The following is a 25,982-nucleotide window of genomic DNA, read 5'->3' on the forward strand; positions in this document are numbered from 1 at the left end:
TGTGATTCATGGGCCAGCCATGCTTTCGGGTCCAACCCCAGACGTACTGACTCAGAATTAGAATATGCATTTTAATAAGCTCCCCAGGTGATCCATGGCTGGTTCAAAGTTTTACCCAAGCTCAGGTGCCATGGCAAGTGTTTTCCTTCTGCAGTGGCAGGGCCTTCTGTTCTGAGTATCCAGTATCTAAAACAAATCCATGGCAGGTGCAGGTATGTAATTCAGATTGAAACTTTAAACAATCCTGTGCTTAAAGATGACATTCCATATACCCGAAAGCAAGTTTCCCTAGCTCCTCATTCAGGACTCTTCAGGATGGCAAGTAATAAAAGCAAGTTTCCAGTGGGATCAAACACTACTTCAACGCCACCAGATAAGGGAATGACAGAATGAAAAAGATGTCTTTAAATAATTTAATATGCAAAAATGTTAATGGAAACTGTCAGAACACAGAGGCAGCTAGAATGCACACCCGGACTTTTGGTATATGCTAATCAACCTGACCCTGGATTTAGCAGTTCCCAAAGGATATGCCGAGGGACTGAACCTGTTCCCAGGGACATGGTAATGGACCTAGCCCGATATGTTAACTAACCTGGTGTGGGAAAGGGGGGGTGTGGCGCATGAGATGTAAATGACCTACCGAATATGTTGATAAGCAAACTCACCCTTACCGAAAGGTGTGTTTCACAAGTATAAAAAAGGGTGCCTGCAGAAGTGCGGGTGGCAATTCCTATGGGCCCACGAGAAGGACTGGGAGTCACCCTTCCCCTGCTTCCCTTGCTCCTATGGGCCATTGAGTCAGTCTGGGAGTTGCCTCTCCCTTAAATCCTTTTGCGCCTTCCTTTGGTCCCTCAATAAGTCAGTTATTTGCTTCCACAGCGGTCTCTGGGTGATTTCTCAGAGCAGGGCTGCCCTGACAGAAACTTCCTTGGAGAAAGATAAATACACTAAAATATCAACCAGAGTTGTTAAGTTATACTATCTCTTCCTTTATCATGTCCTGTTTTTCCAAGTTTTCAAAATTACCATAAACTTCCTAAGTTTTCTAAATCAAGAGAAAATTTTAATTGATGGTGAAAAATCAAAGAGTAGAAATCTTCTGATCCAGAAAAAAGTAAAAGCCCATTTAATTTGCTACCCACATGTGTTATGTATGACTTGCTATTTTATTTATAAAATTCACTTTATTGGCATCATTAAATAGCAAGACAACCTTGGCAAAATCAGAGTATCAGAAGAGAAGAAATTCTATAAATTGAGCTTCAAGGATAGCTTCAATAAAAATGGCCCCAACCCCACTCTCTGGGGTAAGCTCCCCTGGGGAACATCCTACTGTACTCTCCTCTGGGAAGAAAAATCACCTGACCAAGTAACCATGGCTGGATGCACCTGTTTTTAGGTGATTTCTGAGAGGCAGGGCAAAGCTTTATGATCCACCATCGCTTGCCATTACCTTTCATCAACACTAGCAAGTTTGGTGTCTATAAGGAGACTTAAGAATTTGTGATACTGTTACAGAGTGGGGGTCTCCAAAAATCCCCAGAACCTGCGGGTTGGGGGATGGGGAAAAGGGAACAGCTTTTAAGATGTCTTTGCATGACTATGGCTAGTAACTAGTGTCTCAGTTATGCAAATGTTTGGTTCTTCCAAGGCCCCAAGGAGATGGGAGGGGTTTGACCATGGAATGGTGCAGAAAGAGCACACAGAGCCTGCGCCAGCGTCTGTGAGTGGTCAGAACTGGTTACCACACCCACTGCGTCACAGATGCAGTCAGGGATTTAAAAATAGGTGCAGACATTTTGGTGAGGATAACACCATACGGCTTTGAAAGGGTAAAGGGAGAACCATGCATGACCCAGTGCAACATGGCACATGTTTTCCTGGACTGTTATAAAGAGGCTGATGACATCGTACACCAGATCCTGAAGGAGACAGCTGACAGATAAGGGATGGGGAACTCCTGGGCATGTTTTTGGCTTCTAGCCTTTTGGGGAGCAAGGGAAGTGCTGGGTCCTGTGGGAGAACAGGGCTCTGAGCTGAAGTGCTCACTGTCTTCCCCAGGTTGGAATATTGTATATAAAGACCTGTTTTCAACACTAGTTGTTGGGTTTTACACCGAGGTGCCATGTGAAAGAACCCTCTTTTGCTCTGTAACAATACGGTGGTACCTGTAAGAATAAAACTGGGCCACATGGGAACAAGACCCAAAACTGTGGCCTTATCCACTCCAAGCTAGGAGTTCTTACACCCTGCTACTTTAGCACTCCTGTGTCACACCTGGACCAAGGGGTCCATCACTGAAATTAAATCGTGGTAAATTTCTCCTAATTTACAGGAACAAAATCTAATATAGTTATTTTCTGTATTCTTGATGCTCTGGCATCTGGGCCTTGCTGACTCAGGAAGGACTGCCCCTCCCAGGGCTAGCCAGTTCCTAAAGATAGCAAATTACTCTCCTATGAGTATACTTTTCGTGTGCAAACCAACCAATCCAGGGCCAATATTCTGGACCACCTCTTCTGTCTGGTTCTTAGACTCAAAGAGGTAATAATTCTCAGGACCAGATACCAGACAACTAGAAACCATCCCTATACCCCAGGGCGCACTGAAATTATTCACACCAGCCACTTCTAAAGCTGCTTACCCTGCCTTGCCTTGCCTTTCCCAAGGCAAAGGCGCCCGCCCATGCGTTCCCCTGGCTCCTCTGCCTCCTGACTGGCCCTGATGCTTCCCAGTGCGGCCCTGCATGGGAACTCCTTCTTGGGAACTGTGAGTAACAAACAGCAGTTGTCTCTCAATCTGCTTGCTTTGCCATACCTGGATGATAATAAAACCTATATTTTAAAACGTACTGCCAAAATGGCTTCATTTTTCTTAATTTTCATTTTTTAATCCTATAAATTTTCCTTACGCCTTCACCACGTGCTCCCAATTACATATAGCCAGACTGCAAACAGAAAAACACATCACAATATTAATGAAAAACTAGGCATTAGATGATGATGTTTAGCTTGCTTTTTAATGAACAAATATGCTTGGGATTTTACGGGACATATATAATAATGATATCATGCTATAAAACCATATATAGTTCATATCACTAACTTTCTCATGGTACTGAGTAAGAAACACCATGCTTTACAAAGAGAACAAGTTTGAAAGTCAATGTTCTAATGAAATTAAACTTAGAGACTAAATTCCTGGTATCCTTAGGCATACAGAAAAACTTGAAATAAAGTTATTTATTATTTAAAATTTTTAGAGCAAGAAAACAAAACCAAAAAAACACTAAGACTGAATGATGATGCAACATCCCACTCACCAGCTGGAAAGTAAGAAGGGCCTGCTGGCAGGCATTTTAGCCAATATCCAGTCTTCCCAAAGAAGTCAAGGAAGAAATTGGGGTAGACAGGGATAAATGTGGAACAGTGGGCCAAAATTAGACAGCAGAAACAACAGTAACCAAAGCAACAACTACGAACAAGTTTGTAGAAACACAACTTATTGAGCACCTATTTTCTGCAACAGATACTTTACTAGATTCCTTTATATACATTATAGAATTTAATGTTCATCATAACCCTGTGCTGTTATCGCCAACCTCTATTACAGATTTTAAAAAGCTGATCAAATAACAAAGACACACCAAGTAAGTGGAAGAACTGGGACTTCCACCTCAGTCAGGTGCCTCTTAAGTAAACATTATAAAGTAGGGGGAAATGTACTGATCTGCACAATGCTTCTTTTAGAGATGTGGCAGGGGGCGGGGGGGGGGGGGGTGTTGCCGCAGGAGCTAAACACTGCCCCTACTAGTCTAAACAATGCCTTTCTGCAAATTAAAAAAAGGCACAGCCTGAGTAAGCAACCAAGAACTGGATTTCAGCTCTGCCCGCCCTCTTAGCTGGTTCCCTTCCTGCAGTCCATAAACTGCGACCTTCTGTGGCAGTCCGAGCACTAATGCTTCCCCACGCTGCCTCCTGACCTGCTTAATCCTCCTGCCTGGATTAAGTTTCTTTTATAAACCTTAACTCTATCAAATTCATCACAATTGGAATTAGGTATTTTGGGAATGATTTCTTTAAAATCTGTCCCCTGCATTAGACTATATTCCATCAAGGCAAAGACCGACCATCTTCTTTTAGGCTGTATCCCTGGTGCCTGCAACAAAATGGGTGCTCCAATGAATTAATTAACCAATTAATTCATTGGTTAACAAATTAATATATATTCATTAACCAATTCAGAAGCTCATTGTCTACCAGGAAAGATAGGGCTCTTACTGAAATAACTGGCATGGGGTGGACAGGCACAGAGCTAAATGAGTGGTGCATGGTGCAGCCCAAAGAGGGAGATGTGACTTCTAGCTGAGATCATCCTGGAATGCTCTCGGCAGAAGTGGTGCTTTGTTTCTTCTTGAGGGTTTGTTTGTTTTATAAGAGTCCAATGTCTGCACAGATCAAAGGAAATATAAAACCATTTCTACCATCTAAGAGGAAGCATTTGCTACCCGGTTTTTCTCTTTACATTTTACAGATTATAATGGTAAGTATGCCCATTACAGGATTAGTGAAATTGTGTGAGTTCTACATTCCAGAAGCCCGTAATCTAACTTCACACACATGAGCTGAACTCTCTGAGGAGGCTTGCACTTCTCTCATGAGACTACACTCTTCCATTTTCACACTCCCATCCAAGTGTAACACTTTGATCATGCCTTCGCAAACTTCCTGTCGTTCTAACCTGATAACCACCCTAGCGATAGGCAGGAAGAGCAGCGTTACCTCTTCCATTACAGAGATGAATGTGAAACCTGGATAAGTTATTTGACTTCTAGAATTTATTTTTGTTTTTTCTAATCTAACACCCTGCAAGGGTAAGATTAATGAACAAAACCTTAATAGTGCCAAGAGAGAGAGACTGGTAATACTAGAAAAGACAAAGACAGCCCTGGCTGGTGTGGCTCAGCTGGCTGGCGCATCATCCCATAAACAGGAAGATCATGGGTTCAATTCCCAGTCAGGGTACATGCCTGGGTTGCAGGTTTGGTCCCCAGCTGGGGCACATGCAACCAATCATTTCTCTCTCACATGAAAGTTTCCCTGGCTGTCTCCTTCCCTTACCCTCTCAACGAGCATGTCCTAGGGTGAGGATAAAAAATAATTTTTTTTTTAAAAGGAAAGATAAGACAGTAGGTTTGCTACCTTGATACTGCTTTGAAAACACAGGCTTATTCTGTATGCAAGCATCATATGCACTTGCACATACATGTGTACCCAAGAAGAGCAAGCAAAACTCCAGAGACAGAACAAAGCTCAGAGCCCCAGCCCTACTTCAAAGCATCAAGCTGTGCAGAGTCCCAGTTTAAGAAGGCAGGAAATTATATGCTGTACTGCCATCAAAACACCAAAAATTACAGATGGGTGTGTCAGGCAACCAGGAAGGTCCCTATACCCAGTAATCATTATAAATAATAGTTACCTACCATTTCTCAAATACTTCCTCTGATCAAAGCACTACACTAAGGTGCTTCCAAAACATTCTTCCATTTAATCTTCGAATGGGCCCTACGATGTATCACAATTCCCATTTTACAGATGATGAAACCTGATTTTCTGACTGCAAAGCTCATCAGAATTCCAAAAAGTGCTAGTGGGAATACAAGATGCAGCACCCTCTTTGGAAAATTATCTGGCAGTTCCTCAAAGGTTAACTATATTTACCATATGATCCGGCAATTTCACTCCCAAGAGAAATGAAAACATGTCCACATAAAAACCTGTAGCAAATGTTCATTAACAGTATTATTTAAAACAGTCCAAAAGTAGAAACAACCCAACTATCAATGCTAAATGGATAAGTAAAATGAGGTATATTCATAAAAAAGAAATGAAGGAGTGACACATGCTACAACATATGAATGTGATTGAAAAGCATGAAAAAAAAAAAAAAGTGAAAGAAGCCAGTCGTAGAAGACCACATACTGTACAGTTCCATTCACATGAAATTTCCAGAACAGGCTAATCCATAGAGTCAGAGCTCTGAGGAAGTTTGGGAGGAAAATGGGAATAACTGCTAATGGCCTCGGAGGAGATAACAATGTCCTAAAATTAGACAGCAGTGATAGCTGCACAACACTGTGAACATACTAAAAACCACTGAACTGTACACTTTAAATGTGTGACCTATAATGGTATGTAAACTTTATCAATAAAACTAATTTTATACATTTTATAAATCATTTCTTTAATTACAAAACGATGTAATATAGTCCCTTATGGACAAATAAGCAAGTGTCCAAAAACAAAAACAAACAAACAAAAAAAACCCCTCAAATAATAACTTTAAAAGGTTGGACACTTCCGCTCAAGAGAGAAGTAAAAGGTTAGGCATTTCTCCAATTCCACTTTAAGAATAAAAATAAAACTATGAGATTTTTTGAACACCTGTTAATTTAAACAGGAATCAACTGTCTCCAAGGGCAAATTCCCAGCACTTAGGAGCTGAAATTGTTTCATGTGTTTCCTAAATTATTGGTCAGCTATAAAATGCTTTGTAAAGTTTACATAAAATATTTCATGGATCTTTCAACAGTTAGTTTTCTTAAGAGACTACACATTGAAATGGCTGAACCTTGTACTAGAGCTGCCATTTCTCGAACCATTTTCTTGTCTTGTACCAAAGCAGCCCTTTCAATGCCTCCTCATAACCTACGGCCGGCTAGAGTCCTCTGACAAAGATTAATCATCCTGGCACCCGCTTTTACAGGTGGCATACTCTTTATTCTAGTTCAGCTCAGTACACTTGAGTTAAAAATGTTTTCATTTACATATGTAAATTGTGGATAACAAAGATAAAAATAAATTACACCACATATCAGCTGTGCAAAAACAAACTGATAACCTCAGTTTCCTGTCTTAATGCAAAAATGTGCTAAATCTGTTATATACAAACCCACTTCCTAAATACATAATACAAACACCACCACCAGCACCATCAACATCTACACCATCACCACCACCACCACCACCAACACCATCAACACCTACACCACCATACCACCACCATCACCGTCAATCACCATCATCACTACTACCTCCTCCTCAAAGGTCAAAGGTAATATCGAAATGAAAACAGTGCCAGAAAATGCAATTATATAACATGTTATATTTCACACATTTAGGTCTGTTAAAACCTAAAGCTTACTAAAACAAGCTTGAAACTTTTAAAAGAAGTAGCCAACACGTGCTCATGATAAATTCAAACAGCACAGCAAGGTTTCAAATGAAAAGCAAATGCCACCTACATTATCCCCTACCCCCAATCTCCTGTTTTTACTCCACTACATTAACCACTGTTGACAGTTTCCGGTTTATCTTAAAAACTCACAAATATATACATATACAAGCATCTTCATATATAACATGTGGCTATTCCTTTTGAAAGTTATACATAGGTTCATCATACACATACTGTTCTCTAATCCCTACTAAACACTATACAGTATATTGGAATCTTTCCTCTGCACACACAAATTTTCTTCATTCTTTTTAATGATGACATAGTATTCCATTGTACAGAAGGCTAATAATTTATTTTAAATTAGTCTCCACTATCAATGATCCATGAAGATGTTCTGCATTTATTTCTAATACAAAAAATAGTAAAACTGCGAGATCCAAGAACACAAGACATATTTAATTATGATTCAAAGAGATTATGCTAAGTGAAATATTTTTCCAACGATGAAAAAACATGAATCCACAAAGGTAGATTTTTCTATCACCTTGTCAGCTCTGGGTATTATACTTTTTAACTTTGCCAATCTGATTAATGAACAATATCTCATTTTGAATTGTATTTTTAAATTATGGGTAAAACTAAATAAGCATCTTCTCACATGTTTATTGGCCATTTGCATTTTCCCCTTTAACTGTCTATCCCTGGCCTTTGTCCATTTTTATATTGTATGTATTTTCTGTTGATTTATAAGAACAATTTTTGTAAATTAAGAAAAATAGATCTCTCCTATAAATTACAGTGTATAATTTGTGTCTTGACTTTGTTTATATTTTTCTATGGGCAAGTTTCTAATTTCTACATGGTCAAATTCTTCAATTTGACTTATGTATCTTCCATCACAATTAGAAAAACCTTGCCATTACAAGATTATTATTTAAAAATTTCACTCATACCTTCTTAAGTTCGTTACATTTCTTCCATACAATAGCTCTAGTAGTGCTTGATTGTCTTTCACTTCATTTGAACAATTCTGTTAGATTATAGTGTGACGGCTGTTATATAGCATGCATTTTTTAAAAAGCTTATCAAAATTGGTGAATTTTTGTGCAGCCATTTTAATATTGAAGATGGAAGAATACATGCAAAATTTTCAGCATATCACGCTTTATTATTTCAAAAAAGGTAAACATGCAATTGAAGTGCAAAAAAAGGCTTTGTGCAGAATATGGAGAAAGTGCTGTGACTGATCAAACGTGTCAGAAATGGTTTACGAAGTTTCTTGGTACTACTGATATCTTGCCCAAATAATTCTTTGCTGTGGGGCTGTCTTATGCATTGGAAGATGCTTAGCAGCATCTTCTAGTGGCCTCTACCCTCTAGAAGCCAATAGCAGGAGATAGCTCACATACTCAAAATATTCACATCAATAAAGTTATTGGTGAAAATAAAAAATGTGTCTTATTTTACAGAAAAACTAAACGAACTTCTTGGCTAACTCAATAAGACTTTTTATAGACCCACTTTTAACCCATTTTAATATTGTTAAATATTAGAGCTATATATTATTTTAATGTAAAGAGCATAGATCAAGCCTCAAAATATGTTTATTCACAACTTACTAGTTGGGTACTGCTCTCTGTCCCAACGGAGAGTGCCAGCCCTCCCCATAACAACTAACATTAATGAACCCATGTTCTGGGCCAGCTACTGTTCCCAGGGCAAAATCCTATGAAGATACTAGTCATTACCCCATTTTACAGATGAGAAAACTCAAAGACAGATCAAAGGCACACCACTGGCAAGGGGCAAAGGCTACTCTGGCCGCCCATCACCACAATCAGCTCTTAACTACTCAACTATAGTGCCTCTAAACTACTGTGGATAGAAAATAGGGGTTCTATGGAAAGTAACTTCACTAGGTAATCTGATCATAAGTCCCTAACTGGGCAGGTCATGATGGGTAGTCACTCCCAAGCCTATTAACTTCTTTAGCAAAAAGTTTTAAGCCAGCCCTGTCCATTATTCTTGTGCATCTAGGTTAACACAGCTTTGAGATACCAGATCGTATCGGCAGCCGTCCGTCTGGAGAGACGATGGTGTAGCTTCTTAAGAGTCTATCTGCACCGCCGAGAACGGTTGTGCAGTCCGACTCGGGAGTGACACGGTATCTGTCTCCTCCCGTGTTGAATCGACATCTTGCGATGACGCTGGAGTGTCCTCTCCAGTGAAGCTGAAGCTACAGAGCCTGGGCAGGGTGATATGGAGGGTCTGCTGTTGCCCATGCAGCAGACCCCCCCTCTCTTCGCAGCTGAAGGGTCCAAGGGAAAGACGGAGTCAATACAGCTTGGCTTCAGGTGCGCCGCAGGAGTTGCCGGTGTTGACTACAACAAAGTGAGATACCAGAATACCTCTGGAAAGGGTATTAACAATCAAGAGCACATAATCTTCTTAACTAGTCTGTAATCAAATCCCCACCTTGCTTTCTCCCACCTTCATCTAATCTTCCTTGTTGCCTCCATAATTTCAAATGCATAAAAGCTGCAAAACTGTAAGTCTCTGAGCATTTGAGATATTGCTCCCCAGCCTAAGTCATCAGTTTGGCTCAAATAAACTTTCATAATAATTCTCTACAGGTTTGGATATTTCTTACATCAACACTATCAACAATCACCAAAAAAAGGCCTAAAAATGCACACCAGAACTATGTCTAAGTGAATTCTCTCACTACAAAGCATGTTTTTCTCCTTTCCTTTCAAACACATAACATTAGCTTAGCTTAAGCACTAAAATCTTAATGATACTTGTGAACAACATTTAAAGTAAACTACTGTACGTGCAAAGTACAGCCTATGTCCTTATGTCAAGTTTTGAAATCATATTATATACATCCAGGTGGTGCTGTGGTGAATCCTCTACCTTGCTTACCTATGTCCGTTTCATCTCCCCAGCTATGCACTACTAGATGTAGGATTCAGACCATTTTTTGCTGGAGTTCTAAACTATATGAAACCATTACCAATCCCAGATCACTCAGTGGTTCTGATCTGGGCAGCAACATCCCATCCCCCTGGAACGTGAGTCACAAAGGTAGGGGCAGTGCTTTCACCAAGACTGGTGAGTGCTACTGACATTGGAGGTTATCAAGCACGAACAGTTTCAGCTCTCCCAGGACTCCCTTCAAGAGCAGGAACTGCCCCACCCAAAACACCAACAGCACTGCCCTTGGGATGCATTCCTCCCAAAAGCCACAGCTGAACAGGCCTGTAGCTTTTTCTTTATCTCTTCCAATAATAGCCTCATAGTATCATAGAATTGATACTTTTTGATCAGAAGCTCTGGGCTTTGTTTACAGTACCTGACCTTCATAACTCTCAAAATCTTACAAACACCTGAAAGGACAATGTTGAGTAGAAGGGGCAGGGGCTGAGGAGGGCAATGCATTCCCCTAATATCTGGGAATACTGTACCCTCAGAATCCCCATAATGAGGGGCAAATGGAATGAAGGCATTGGCCTTCTACAGCACTCTGAGCCCTGCTTTCTTTCTGCCGCACTATAGCAGAAAAAGTCAAAGACTCAATTCTGCTGAACCTCTTGTTTCCAAGAAAATGCAATCCCATGACAACCCTCATCCCTCCTCTCCCCCTATCATAAGGAAATAATTTACTTCTTCATGCTTTCCAAAGCCTGTAGCCAGAAGCCACTGCTGGGTATAACAATTTGCATAGAACAGCTCATTGGCTAACCAGCTTTTTCTAAATGGCCTAATACCCCTTACTCAGCAACCTGCAACTTTTAAGAACTACTTCACTTGGTTAGAAAGCACACTTTTTTTTTTTAAGATTTTATTTATTTATTTAGAGAGAGGGGAAGGGAGGGAGAAAGAGAGGAAAACACTGATGTGTACGAGATATATCGATGGATTGCCCCTTGCACACCAACTGGAGGCCTGGCCCACAACCCAGGCAAGTGCCCTGACCAGGAATTGAACCGGTGACATTTTGGTTCACAGGCAAGTGTTCAATCCACTGAACTGCACCAGCCAGGGCAGAAAGCACATTCTTTAAAACCGCTTTCTATTAAATCATACACTCCATAGGCAGAGCAGGATTTTCTGGACAGTAATTTTAAACAATTGCTTGGGAGCTTACAAGAATGGTGTCAAAAGGTTTAGATTGATTTTATGAGAGCAAATACAGTTTAAAAAATGAGATTGCAACCGTGAGATGAGGTTTAAAGTCTGTAGCCATGAGCTCTTTGCTGAACTGCTCTGCAAAGATAGCAGACATTGTAAGGAAAAAAAAAAAACGAACATCTACCCATTCACTCTTTTGGCATTTATCAAGAGTCAACTGTGTACTGGGCACTGGGGCACATGGCAAAGGCCAGGGGAGCCTGGTGGCAACCGCTGCTGGCAGCTGATTAGCTGTGTGGCCTTGGAAGAGGCCCTGTCTCTGGGGGCCTGTCTCCTCCCCAATAACAGAAGGTGGGCATTCTACTCCCTTGAGGATCCTTCTAGCCCCAGAGGTCCACTGTGTGACTTCCAGGGTTCTCACATAAGGCATCTGAGAATGGTAACCCACCACGAGGAGTGAGGTATCACTCCCATCAGAAACCTCAGTCAGCAATGAGACTTTCTCTGGCTTTCTCCCAACCAAGAACTTCCCAAGATAGTTTAATTTCAAACAGCCCGACCATTATCCTGAAAAACTATTTGAGTGCGCTAAAAGCTCCCAGGTTTGGGCTTCCAACTGACCTTTGTCATCCCAGAGGCACAGTTTTCCTCTGTCAGCACGTCTCAATTTTCAGTTTACGGTTTGGGTAGACACTAGCGATCCTCAAAACCAGAAGCAGTAGCATCAACCCAATTGTGGTCTTCGACGGTCCAGGAGCCACAGGCCCCAGCCACCTGAGAGGCTGCCTGCCTCTTCTAACTACCATACAAAACTACTGCATCCCTCTCCAAGACATGAGCAGAAAAGTCTAAGTAGAGCTTAGAGCTGCTTTTGAAGATAGGAAGTTCCTGTCTCTGGAGTTAACTTATTATGGTACAAGAAATCTGAGCACACAGAGTCTCAGGGGCAGAAGACTTCTAGCACCAACTTTCTGGGAGTTAGTCCAAAGTGCGGGGGTGGGGGAGTAGACAGCGCCTCCCTCACAGCTAACAGGGGTGAGCAAGGGTCAGCCTTTCTGAAGGTCTGCAACGTCCAAGGCTTCTGAGCTATTCATTCTATGGTTGGTTCAACTATACAGTACTTGCTCTGAAAATGTACAAGTAAATATGTTCCAACAGGATTGACATTGAAAGAGTTCAGAGCATCTCACCCCAAAATATGCCACTTTGGCATATTGATTATTTTTACTTAAAGGCACTTGAAAAACAGCAGCTGCAAAAAGGGCACTCTGACCTCCCTTTTCGTTCCTGAAAGCAGGAGATAAAACTCCCACATGAAAGGAGCCCTCCCTGTACCAGAAAGACGTTATCAAGAACAAAAAGTTGAGGTTGAGAGAATTCTATACAAACAGACCTTTTTAAAATAATACTTATCTTCCCTTTTCACTTCCCCACAGTTTAGTCACTTTTCCACAACTGCTTCTTTGTTCAACCTAATATGAAAGCAAGTAGGTTTCACCATCCCTCATGAAGGTGCCCAAGTCACATAAAATTCATACACTAAATAAATGGGTGTGCTTTCCTCCTGTTGATCAAATCTTTGTCAGTTTAATATTCCAAATCCAGCCAGAGACCCTACGAGGGCCAAGGAAAACTTTTTCCTCTTCCTACCATGTCAAGAGGACAATTCACGCATAACAGGATGTGCAATTTTGTCTGTGAGAAACACTGACTGAAAGCGGAAAAAACTGCGCCCAGCTGAACTGAGCTACGTGGGAATATATGAAATGTCCACACCTCAGTTCAAGTGCATTCTGTATGAGTCACAATGAAGTACCTCTGGTGTTACAACTCTCCATTCAGTTTCAGATAACCCTCCTTCCACCACTTGATGTCCACAAGCTGCAACTCTCCCAACACCCACTTCCACAAACAAATTTCAGGTCTTTTTCAAGGTCAAGTGCCAATTTCTTTCAAATGTAAAACTAATACTATTTTACTAGGTTCTTTTTTTTTTTTTTTTTAATGTGTTATTGGCAGTTTTTGAATGCTGTGCTCAATGCCATCTTTCCTATAATGCCTGTGGTTTTATTGTATGATTTTGTGTAGTTTGATTTTTAGGATATGTATTCATGCTGTGTTATAGCAGGACTATTTCCAAGGCTCTAAACTAAAGTAAAAGGCATGAGTGTACAGAAAAATTGCATAGGAGTTATTTATAATACCTTTTAAAAAAGAAATACATTAAATTTCTAATAAAATAAAAATAGTGAAATAAATGTTGATATGATCAATTAAATGTAATATAGCCATTAAGATGTTTCTTTTTAAGAATTCTTATATTTGAAACTGTTTATGTTGTTCTGTGAAAATAAATTAGGGTATAAAACAGTATATGAGTATGGTCTAATTTATTTATTTATTTTAAGATGTTACTTACTTTCTGAGAGAGGGGAAGAGAGGGAAAGAAACATCAATGTGTGGCTGCCTCTTGTACACCCCCAACTGGAGACCTAGCCTGCACCCCAGGCATGTGCCCTGACTGGGAATCGAACCAGCGACCTTTTGGTTCACAAGCTGGCGCTCAATCCACTGAGCCACACCAGCCAGGGCTGGTCTAATTCATTTTTAACATGAATGAAATACAATCGTCGGCAGCCGTCCGTCTCGAGAGACGATGGTGTAGCTTCTTAAGAGTCTATCTGCACCGCCGAGAATGGCTGTGCAGTCCGACTCGGGAGTGACACGGTATCTGTCTCCTCCCGTGTTGAATCGACATCTTGCGATGACGCTGAAGCTACAGAGCCTGGGCAGGGTGATATGGAGGGTCTGCTGTTGCCCATGCAGCAGACCCCCCCTCTCTTCGCAGCTGAAGGGTCCAAGGGAAAGACGGAGTCAATACAGCTTGGCTTCAGGTGCGCCGCAGGAGTTGCCGGTGTTGACTACAACGTCAAACCGCCTTAGGGACTCCGGCTCCGGATTTTCTGTCGGGGTTTACTCCCTTAGCCTTTCCCCTGAAGAGGTATGCCGCAAGGCAGCGGAGGTTTTTTGGAGTCAGAGTTTTCCTTCTCTGATGTGCCCTGACTGGAAGATCGAACCAGCGACACTTAGCTCGCAGGCCGACGCTCAATCCACTGAGCTAAACCAGCCAGGGCTTAATGAAATACAATAAAACATTGCTAATAGGATTTGTTCTCTCTGGGATTAGAAATAATTTTTTTTCTTTATACTTTTCTTCATTTCCCAAATTTTCTATAACTATAAATCATTTTTATAAAGCAGAAAACACTTTTAAAATTGGTTTTCATTTAATGTTACTTAATTCATCATGGGCTTCCATCACTAACAGTGAAATTCTGATGCTTATCCCTCTTCAAGATGCTACATACTGTAACCCTAACAACATTTTAAAAAATAAAAAGGCAATAGAGAAAATAGAATACTGAAAAACAGTCAATGAATGCCTTTCCCAAAAAAGATTAAAAAAAAAGAACAGAAGGGGAAATGGAAAGACCAACAATATATAACCTCCTTTGGTGCAAATATAAATAATTACATTAAGTGTAAATGATCTAAACATCCAATTAAAATGCAGATATTGTCAGACTATATCAAAAAACAAGTCCCAACTATCCATTGTTTATAAGAGAGACACTTTTAAATATAAGACACAGATGAGTCGAAAGTTGAAAATGTGGTAAGGCCATCAGGCAAAGATTTGAAGACAGAGCACATTACCAGAGACAAAAGGGATCATTTTAGAAAAGGATCAACTCATTAAGAAGACGTAACAGATTTGACTTGGGGTCGTAAACACACAATACAATATACCGATGCTGTATTATAGAATTGTATACCTATATAATCTTATTAACTAATGTCACCCCAATAAATTCAATAAAAAAAGAAAAGAGCCCCGGCTGGTGTGATTCAGTGGACTGGGTGCTGGCCTGTGAACCAAAAGGCTGCTGTTTCAATTCTCAGTCAGGGCACATGCCTGGGTTGCAGGTCAGGTCCCCAGTTGGGGGCATTCAAGAAACAGCTGATTGATTTATCACATCAATGTTTCTCTCCTCCTCTTTCCCTCTCTCTAAAATAAATGAAATCTTAAAAAGAAAACATAACAATCTTAAATGTGTGTACACCTACTAGAGCTTCAAACTATAGTAAACAAATATTGTCACAATTAATGGGACAAAAAAAACAAAGATAACCATATTTGGAAAATTTAACTCCCCTCTCCCAGTAATTGATAGAATTAGATACCACCACCACCCAAAAAAAATTAGTAAAGATGAATATTTGAGCAACACCAGCAACCAACTTGAACACTATACCCAATAATTATAGAATATGCTATTTTCAGGACATACAGAACACTCACCAAGAAATATCAGGGCCATAAAACAATAGGTTTTAGCCCTGGCTGGTGTGGTTCAGCAGATTGAGCACTGGCCTGAGAACCAAAAGGTCACCAGGGTTCGGTTCCCAGTCAGGGCACAAGCCTGGGTTGTGGGCCAGGTCCCCAGTTGGAGGAATTAGAGAGACAACCAGTCGATGTTTTTCTTGCACATCGGTGTTTCTCTCCCTCCCTTCCCTTCGCTCTAAAATAAAAGTGATATCTTAAAACAAACAAAAAAAAGAAAAAAAAAACAATAGGTTTTAAAGAAATGAATATATACAGAATATGTTCTCTGATCACCATAAAAATAAGTTAAAAATCAACAGGAAAAATACTCCTGGAAAATTCTCAAATATCTGGAAAACAACAACACACTTTTAAACAACCCATAGGTCAAAGAAATCACAAGGAAAATTAGAAAATATTTTGAACTAAATAATAACACAACATATCAAAATATGTGGGATGTAAAATATGGCTTTAAATACTTAGTTTAGAGAAAAAAGAAAAGATTTAAAATAATGGTCTTCCCCTCCATTGCTATAGTCTTAAAAAATAAGAGCCTACCATCCCTGGCCTCAGTTCCCCAGCTCCCCAGTACCCTCAACCCGCACTATTGTAGCTTCTGTTGCCTGGAAACCAAGGCTGCCAAACCACCACCATCCCCCACTATACCCCCCAGAAGCCTCCCTCTTACTACCTTCTCTGTGTCATCCACAAAACCAGCAGCTCTCCTCCACCTCCCACGCCCCAGGCTTTCTCTCACCAGGCAAGCTGTACCCTCCCTCAATTTTCTTTTTCTTTCTTTGCCAGGGGAACTGTCTGACTTTCATATGAATATGTCTCCCTTGTTGGTTTTCTCCTCATTCTACATTGGGGTTTGTTTCGTTTTGTTTTACATCCGTTTTTTTCCTGGGATCATAAGACTTCTTTGAGAGGCTGAGAATGGTTAAGGACTTTCTTCCAGAGAAGTGTTCAGAATACACCTAGACACCACTCTGTGTGGAACTGCAGCGCTGCATGGAAGTCCTGAAACCCATTCCCAGGGACTCAGCTCTCCACGCGCTCCTCTGAGTACGCTCATTTATTCCCAGAATGTCTCTCCCAAGAGACACTCTGCTTCCATCCCTTTCCCAGGCATAAAAGGTTCACAAAGCTGAGGTACACAAACCTCAATGGGATCTGCCAATAAGTTCTGCCCCAGGAGAAATCTTATACTAAGGATATCCAGCATCAATTCACTAGTTGCTCCCAAGCATAAAAATTAGCCTAGTTACTGCCTTCGGATCATATTATGCTAGGTACCCAATGAATATTTATCAATTGACATATCACTTTAGGGGTTGTTAGATTTTTTTTCTTCCAAGAGCAAATAAAGTAAGTCAACAATGTTTTAGGGTCCTTATGATTAATGCTACCAAACCAAATAAAATTCATATCGTTAGAGAATGCTGTTGCAGAGAACAGTTACATTTCTATGGTTACAAAACATTGCCATTATTTCTGAGATGTTACTGGAGGAGTTCAATGAGCACGGAGTCAAGAACAAAAGACTGAATTCTTCCCCTATTTTGGTGAACCACACAAGCTAAGGATCAGAGATTAGGAAACTCAGCCTTCTGTAAAATTACTGAAATATAATGAGAACAAAAAAATGGAAAATAAATCCCATAAAAATCGCGTGGGCTTTGTTTCAAAGTGAAGTTGGCCAGTTTATTAAAAAGTGATCAATAGAAGTCTGATTTTCCATCACTCCTGGTTATCTTTGCACAAACATGATTTGTGTATATATTTTTCCTCCTTTTGTTCTAACTAGACAGTTTGCATGGAAGCAGGAGGAGGCTGCTGTCTAATCACTATATAATGTAAACCTACTTCAAACCCACAAATTGTTTTAAAATTTATTCTGTGATAAAAACTCACCCTAAGTTTTTCCATAACAGCTGCTTTCCTTAAACATTAGCTCAACTTTAATCTCACAAGGCAAACTACATAAGAAAAAACAAAAGTAAAATCCTGTTTCCTTTAAAATTCAAACAGATGTTTTATGTAATCAAATCAATCCAGTATTTGAATTTCTTACAACACACTACACTGACTCTCAGATTATGTTCTAAAATTTTAAAAAATATCATTAATACACAAGCTAGAAGATAAGAGGATATCCCCATTGGAAATATTTCAAAATACATTTTAACTAGGGTCACAAAGGTTTACTTTGGACAACTTGTAAAACCTGATCGTGAGGAACAATCTGTGGTTTAGATTAGTAACTTGATCAATACTGCTCTCAGCATCCAATCTCAACCCTAAATTTAACTGACAACAGCAATACGTAATGAAAATTTACTAACAGTGCTGCTCAGGACAGTAAAAGAACACAGGATCTTTATTTATAATTACAATTTAAAGTACTGAAAATAGCTTAGTCAAAGGATAAAATGGAATTGCATCCAATGGCTCGTTCTGCTTATATGAAGACTTCCTTTTTAAGGCCAAATTATCATAAATGAATTGGCCATGTACTGCTCTGAAATCTAAGTAGATAATGCCATCATTACAGCTGTACACAATCTCAGGCATCTAAATGGAATTTACATGAAACACCTGGGAAGCTGAAAAGCTTCCATGTCTCAGAATCAACTCACTCCTAGGTATTCACTATCCGTGGGAAATCTACAGGTGATATTTGCACAGAAAATGGATGGAAGGAAACAGTGGGGGAGGGAGTACTGTCTTCTAACTCAACACCAGAGAGATGAGTCAGGGGCAGCCTTCCACTCCTTACAGGTTGACCCACCCCCCCCAACCTCCGGCCCTCCCAGCAAAGTCATCCTACTCACTTGCTGCAGCCCAAAGCTATTTGTCAGCTCCCCCAGGTCAGCTATAAAGCAGCCCAAGAAAACAAATGTGAAGGAGCAACCAACGTGCAAACTCTCTATCTAACAGTGGTTCACTCTCCCTACTGTTCAAGGTAAATGAGAGACTCATCTTTCCAATAACCTGAACTTAACTACACAAAAACATCTGCAAACCACTCTGCATTATCTCACCAGTTCAACAGAACAACACCAGCTGAATCAGCACCTTCGTAAATGTGGGAGAGCCATTATGTGCACATTTTACTGCATTTTGACTGTTTTATAAAAATGAATAGAAAAAGAAAAGTGCCAATACTAGTGATACAAAGCACAGATCTCAAACTTAACGTAACTGAAACAAAAATGGGCGCCTTCATACCGAAGGAAAACAGTGACTCAAACACCATCTAGACAGACCCATCTGTAGAAGTAACCATAAAGAAAAAGATCAGCCCTGACTGGTGTAGCTCAGTGGATTTGAGCGTCATCTGCAAACCAAAAGGTCGCCAGTTCAATTCCAGGGTAGGGCACAATGCCTGGGTTGAAGGCCAGGTCCCCCCCGATTAAGGGCGTAAGAGAGGCAGCCAACTGATGTTTCTTTCCCTCTCTTTCTCCCTCTCTTCCCCTTTCTCTAAAAAATTAATAAAATCTTTTTTTTTTTAAAGTAGAGATCTCAGTTTTATTGAGAAGCAAAGACATTTCAGGGAAATCATTACTCTTATGTGGTGTGTAATTTTTAATCTTTAAAGAAGTCTTCGCGGATTCTGTGTGCACACACACATGCGTGTGTCTATTTTAAGCCACAGTCTAGAGGTGGTCAGTTGCCCTGATGAGGAAAACCCTTTTCAGCTAACATTTAACATTAACTCAGAGGCCACACTCAAAAGTCCTCTCCTGCATGGGCTTCTGGTACCTCTAACTTGGATGACCCTAGGTTTTGTCAACCCATGAGAAGTGCAAGAACCCTTAGCACATAGCAACTGTGCCCAAATCCCTGCACAGAGACCTGACCAGACTTTAACATGGCCTCTAGCAGCCCAAAGCTGCATGCTTGGGATTGATAACCAAGCCATCTTTTGCCTTTTGGGTTCTTGTCTGAAAAAGCTCAGGGCTGTCAAAAGAAATTTACTGTTTGTTCTAGTCAACACATGAGATGGGCCTCCATTTCTTAGAGCATTTATCCAAAAGAGCTTACAAACGTTAACCCGTCCCTGTCACAGGGACTAAATCTATTTCCTACAACGCAGGAGTGTCTTTCTCAAGGACCCAAAAGCCATTCCTTAGAAATGCAATCAAGAGGACAGGACCTGTCTCCTAGTCTCTGTGGAAGGGGAGAATCTTAACTTGCCAGCCAGCAGACACAGCTGGCCCAATGACATGTACACTGAACCAGCCCTTTGTAACTTCGCATGTCCCTAATGCCACTTGGGCCCCCACTCACTTGTCTTCCCTACTCCCTCATTCTCTCTGTAAAACTCTGTCACCATCATGCTGATCAAAATGGAGCTAGGCTTTTCCCCCTAGTATTAGTGGTTACTCAGTAAAATCTGTTTTCAATGTTTTAACTAATGCCTGGTTTTATTTATCTTTGATAATGGATAGTCCCAGGTGGCATTAGCAGCTTTGTTAATTAATGTAACAGATATTAGAAGTGGGCTTTCACTGGGGAAAATCTCAGTGATCAGGTAATATGATCCAGCTGGAAATACCTTGGCCTGGGTATTCTTGCCCTTACATGAACCCGCTATGAGAGCAGGTGAGTCATCACCCTGAGACTGGCACCATGGACTGAATTCATCCATGTGGTCCTAGCAATCTCAGTCAAGTTCTACCAACTAACAGAATATTGCTCCATCTGTGTCAGGTGAACATGCAAGTTGTGTGTCTGTGCACCAAGAAAGGCAAAGAGCTGGAACTTAATGAAGTCTCAGATCAGGCTGCTGCCTGCCAATTATGTCTGCATGTATGGCAGAATTTGGTCTGATACTTGCTTTCTTTATAACTGGAGCAGGTAATGACGAAGAAGCTAAACTTCATCCTGCCATAACTACTGGCAACCACCAATATCTAACAAAACAGCCTAATAATGTGTATCCAAAACTGACTTACGTCTAGCTCTGGCCAAGTGGCTTAGCTGGTTGGAACTTCATCCTGTACACCAATGCGGGTTCGATCCCCAGTCACAGTACATACCTAGGCTGCGAGTTCGATCCCTGGTCAGGGCGTGTATGAGAGGCAATGAATCAATGTTTCTCTCTCTCATCAATGTCTCTCTCCCTCCATCCCCCTCTCTCTAAAATCAGTAAGCATATTCTCAGGTCGGGATTAAAAAAAATTTTTTAAAGAAAATCCAGGTGGGTGGCATAAGGGAGAGCAATGGGGGGAAAATGGGACAACTGTAATAGAAAAACAATTTTTTAAAAAAACCAACTTAGGTCCACTATAAACAACAATAATGAGCAAATGTTATTCATCATCATTTACGTACACTGTAATGAAAATAATCAGGATAGAAGTCAAGTGCTCCAACTCGAGTCCAGTGAACGCATGTTCCAAGTTTGACTCCACCACCAAAGACCAGTCAAGTGAATTTCTCTATCTGTTCTTCAGTTGCCTCACCATCAAAAGGAGGCCAATTAGAATATCACCCACCCCAGAGTCCTGGCTAGGTGGCTCCGTTGGTTAGAGTGTCGCCCTGATATGCCAAGGTTGCAGTGTTGATCCCTAGTCAGGGGAATGAATAATACAAATACACAACATAAATAAAAATAGCTCAATGCAGGTATGAAATAAATTAAGCTATTGTTCTTATTATCACTACTGCTCACACTTGCCTGGAGTACACTCTGCCAAGCCTTATTCTTGAATTGCCTTGAAAGGATTGTCTAGATTTTATTATACCTCTCATTTCCCCTCTGACAGAATGCACTGTCATTTTTTGTAGCTAGCTTCCCCCACACTTCCCTCCCTCAATTAGCCCCTAAGTTCCAAGACAGCAAGGAAGGTCTTGGTTCAATACCCAGTTCCCAGAGGCCTCCCACAGTGCTGGGTACCCAGAAGGTGTTGACTGACCTCTCTTCTAAGTTCTACTTCCATTAGCATCTATCAGCTGAAAGCCGAACCAAAACCTAAGTGTATATCACAGTCAGTGCAAAAATAAAATAAGATGAACTGAAGACTACCCAGGTACAGATGGATAATGGCCACTAACATACTAAGATTTGGGGAGTTCCTTATTCTGTGACAAACCCTGTACTAGAGATTGTCTGTTATCACATGCAATCCTTATAACCACAGGCCATATTATCACACCCATTCTACAGTTGAGAAAACTGAGGTTAACACGGAGCCAGTAGCATGTGCAGTCACACCAGCCTTCATTGTCCAGATTTCCCAAATCAAAACCAGACCTGAGTCCAAAGTCCAGGCTCTTTTCTGGGTTACACATTGTTCCTGATGGTCCTCAAAGTCTCTAAAAGACCAAAATTTCTATCTCCAAACTCAAACTATTCCTAACTTAAATATCCAACTGGTGACTTGGATATTTAATTTTTAATCAGCATCTCAAATGTAGCAGAGCCAAAAGAAAACAAAGGGCTTAACTTGCCAAATGTCGTCTTCCCTACCAGTCTCCTACCTCACCTCAGTAAATGGCACCATCACCTATCCAGCTGCTCAGGCAAAAAACTGAATCTCTCATTCCCACATCCTCCAACTCCCAGCAACTAGAATGACAACTGAGGGCAGAGATGATGTTTATCTGGCTCACTGCCATATCGCCAGCTCCTGGCACATAGTTGGTGCTGTTGTCTTGTGATATAAAAAGAAATTAGCCTTGGCTGGTGTGGCTCAGTGGATAGAGAGCCAGCCTGCAAACCAAAGGGTTGCTGGTTCAATTTGCAGTCAGGGCTCATGCCTGGGTTACAGGCCAGATCCCCAGTTGTGGGTGCATCTCGAGAGGCAACCACACATCAATATTTCTCTCCCTCTTTCTCCCTTCCTTCCCCTCTCTCTAAAAATAAATAAAATCTCTTATAAAAAAAGAAAAAGAAATTGTATTTGATCTTCATCCCCTATACGGAAGGCCCAGTACTTGTGAATGGCGGCTGAAATGGGGGTACAAGAGTGGAAGGATCCAGTCCTGTGGGACTATGCCCTGAAACTGTGGAATACTAACTCCTAACTCCAGGTGGTTAGTGTCAGAATAGAACTGAATCACTGGACATCCAGCTGGTGTCCAGAGTTGGGTAACTGGTTGGCTGGGGTAGGGGGGTACCCCATACATTTGACGTCAGAAGTGCTGTGAGTAAAAACAGTTCATAGGTGCTCAAGCAAACAAAAAAGACTTATTTAGCTGCTGTTGGTCTCTGAGTTTTTTTAATGAAAGCTTATTAGGCCCTCCATATGAAGTCATAGTGTCATCACCCACTCACTGCCTTGAGACTCATTGCAATGATGTCTCAAGCAGTTCTGAAAAGCAGAAGTTAAATTTTCTGTGATGAATGGCCAGGATTGGGTTCTTTCCAAAGTCTTGAGGAGGTAGTTTTAGGTGCAAGTCATTAAATTCTACCAAAGTATCAGCTATACCAATAATTCTTTTACAAGACCCACTTGAGTACTAGTGATAATTTTCAGAGCCATAAATTAGTTACTTGCAGTGACAGAATGTTTCAGGGAGCTTTCAAAGAAGTGGAGGAGATGCCTGGAAATATCAGTATTGTAATTACTATTAATGAAAAGTGCTGCATCAAATTAAAATGTATCTCAAAACAACAAAAGATCTGCAAAACTTTCTTGAGATACAGAACATTCAGAAAATAGCTTTTTTCCGGTCCATGTAGCTATCTGAAGCCCTGAAAAGGTGGGAAGCATCCTCTCTTCTTGCCTGATTCAGGGCAAGTCATTACACCTCAAGTTAAAAACCTCAATATTCTCATCCCTGAAAAGACCAGCTTGAATGCATGCCAAGTACAGTATGAGACCTCAGAAAGGAAACAATAAGTCCAAGTAGCCACTCCAAGAAAGTCGGATTATCTGCAGATTATTTGCCAGTACAATCCGAAGGTTTCAGAAACCTGTAGCAATTTAACCTCTACATCACTTAGGGGTGGGCCTCGGTTGTCGAAGGCTGAATGTATTAGGAAGCAAGAACATCTCTGACCCTGAATGCCACCGGAGTTAGACTCATTTGTGAGATGCTGATAATTAGTATTACAGGGAGGAGGGAGATGGAGGTCTGGAAGGCTTTACCTACAATATTTCGGCTTTTCTAACTCTGCAGGAAGGCGTGAGAAATGAGCATTAAAGGGTTAAAATCTAATTCTGCCTTGATGCACTACTCACCAGTAGGAGACGCCTACTCCTAATGTACATATATGTTTTAAGACACCATGAGTTTTAACAAGCGAGAGTTACAAAACAGGTTCGGGCAAATTCAGTTTAAACCGGGGATACGGAGGCTCGCTCACTATCCAGGCAGCCGTGTTTCTGCCCCGCCAGGGTTGGGTCAAGAAACGCAGGAAGCAGGGTTGTCTTCCCTAAACCCAGACCTGATCACTGTAGTTTGGAAACCAGGATTCGATACGTTCCCGAAGGTACAGAGCCAAATGCACTAGCCTTACGAGATGCCAAGTGCCACCTGCTTGAGCCATATGACCTGAGTTTTGTTCAGGGCATGGGAAAGGAGATGTTGCCCAAACCCACATCTCTTCCTGGGTTCAGCCGGTAGGCAGAGCCGGGTGGGCTACGAAGCCCAGCACCACCTATTCGGGCTCTGGGAGAAGAAGACGGGCTCTTTCAGGAGCAATCGGGATCTTCCGCCCGAGTCCTCCCCACCCTGCTCCAGGGAAGTCCTTAAGGCCGGACGTAAAGACCTCGGGGTCTCGGGCTTCCCCGAGTCCCTTCCCGCCCGCCTGCGGCACTGGATTTCCCCAAAAGCCCAGCGCCGTGCTCAGGCCCAAGGCAGTAACACAAGCGACGCGGGATCTGCCCCGACCGATCCACCACCCACACCACTTTCGACCGCGGAGTTGGGGAGCACACCCAGGGAACCTCGCGCGGTGGCTGGGCTTCCTGACCCGCCGCCCAATCCGTCGCTCCCCGCGTGGCACCCAGCCTCGCTCACCTGGCCCGCACAGCACTGCGCTGACATCGCGGCGGCCGAGGACCAAGAGCGCACTCGCTTGCTCCCAGCTCCCCTCCGATTCTCCTTGCTCCCTACAGCCTCGAGCGCCCCTGCACACACCAGCTCAAACCTCGACCGCAGGCAGCCCCAGCTGAGCGCCAGGTACTACGGCCCGGGCGAAAACAACCATAGCCAAAACCCGCCCAGCCTCCTCAGGCCCCACCCCTCTCGCCCTCCGGCCCCGCCCTTTCCACCCACTCCCGCCCCCTCCAGTTGCGCCTGCTCTCAGCCCCGCCCCGCGGCCGCCCCTTCCCCCGGCGCCAGGCGGCGGAGCAGGCTCCCCCTATGCTAGTACTTCCGCTGGCGTCAGGCGGTTGCAGTCGCCGATCACTTCCCGGTGCGGCGCTGGACTCGGGAGGCCGCCCAGCGAGGGGCCGGCGAGACTCTCCCAGGCTCCTGCGCAGGCTTGGCTGTGCGCCCCTGTTCCCTCGGTCTGGCGAAAAAGCTGGTTGCTGGAGCCTCTAGTGGAGCGATTCTCGAGTGTCCTGTGGTCAACCCGCGCAGTGGGCACCTATGGGTGCTAGTCTGCGTTCTGCCTCGTGTCTACAGGGATATCCACTGGATCCCTGTCCCAAAAATCTGTTTTCTTTCCTCATTTGCCAAGACAACCTACCAACTTTTGGGAAAGGCTCCTCTGCCCAAGCTTCTTCGAGTCTCCGCATAGGCTGTTCTGCTCTGATTCCCAAGGCTCTTCCGAGAATCCAGTGAGAGCCGTTTGCTCTCGTCCCTCTATATCAGCGGTTCTCAACCTGTGGGTCGCGACCCCTTTGAGGGTCAAACGACCCTTTCACAGGGGTCGCCTAAGACCACCGGAAAACACATATATAATTATATTGTTTTTGTGATTAATCACTATGCTTTAATTATGTTAAATTTGTAACAATGAAAATACATCCTGCATATCAGATATTTATGATTCATAACAGCAAAATTACAGTTATGAAGTGGCAACAAAAATGATTTTCTGGTTGGGGGCACCTCAACATGAGGAACTGTATTGAAAGGTCACGGCATTAAGAAGGTTGAAAACCACTGCTCTAACAAATTCCTCTTCTTGGGAAGTGGCTGTGAGGAGAGCATATTTGGGCAGGGAGAAAAACTATGGGCACACTCTCTGCTCTCTGAATGTAACAAGGAATTATTAGGGACCCTCTTTTTAGTTAGGTCGGGTGAGAGAAAG

The 25,982-nt window shown here is 42.1% G+C and overlaps 1 protein-coding gene across 1 annotated transcript in view; it reads right to left on the minus strand.

The window, feature by feature from the left end:
* The window catches only part of SERINC5 (serine incorporator 5), an 87,795-nt gene extending 62,855 nt beyond the window's left edge, over positions 1 to 24,940 (minus strand). Inside the window, exon 1 of the mRNA XM_090276424.1 lies at positions 24,743 to 24,940. Coding sequence (XP_090132550.1) covers positions 24,743 to 24,769 — 27 coding nt within the window. The 5' untranslated portion in view covers positions 24,770 to 24,940. The remainder of the gene's footprint in view (positions 1 to 24,742) is intronic.
* Positions 24,941 to 25,982: the final 1,042 nt, after the last annotated feature.

Source organism: Furipterus horrens, unplaced genomic scaffold, assembly GCF_987537825.1.
Source record: "Furipterus horrens unplaced genomic scaffold, mFurHor1.1.pri manual_scaffold_5, whole genome shotgun sequence".
Taxonomy (NCBI): domain Eukaryota; kingdom Metazoa; phylum Chordata; class Mammalia; order Chiroptera; family Furipteridae; genus Furipterus; species Furipterus horrens.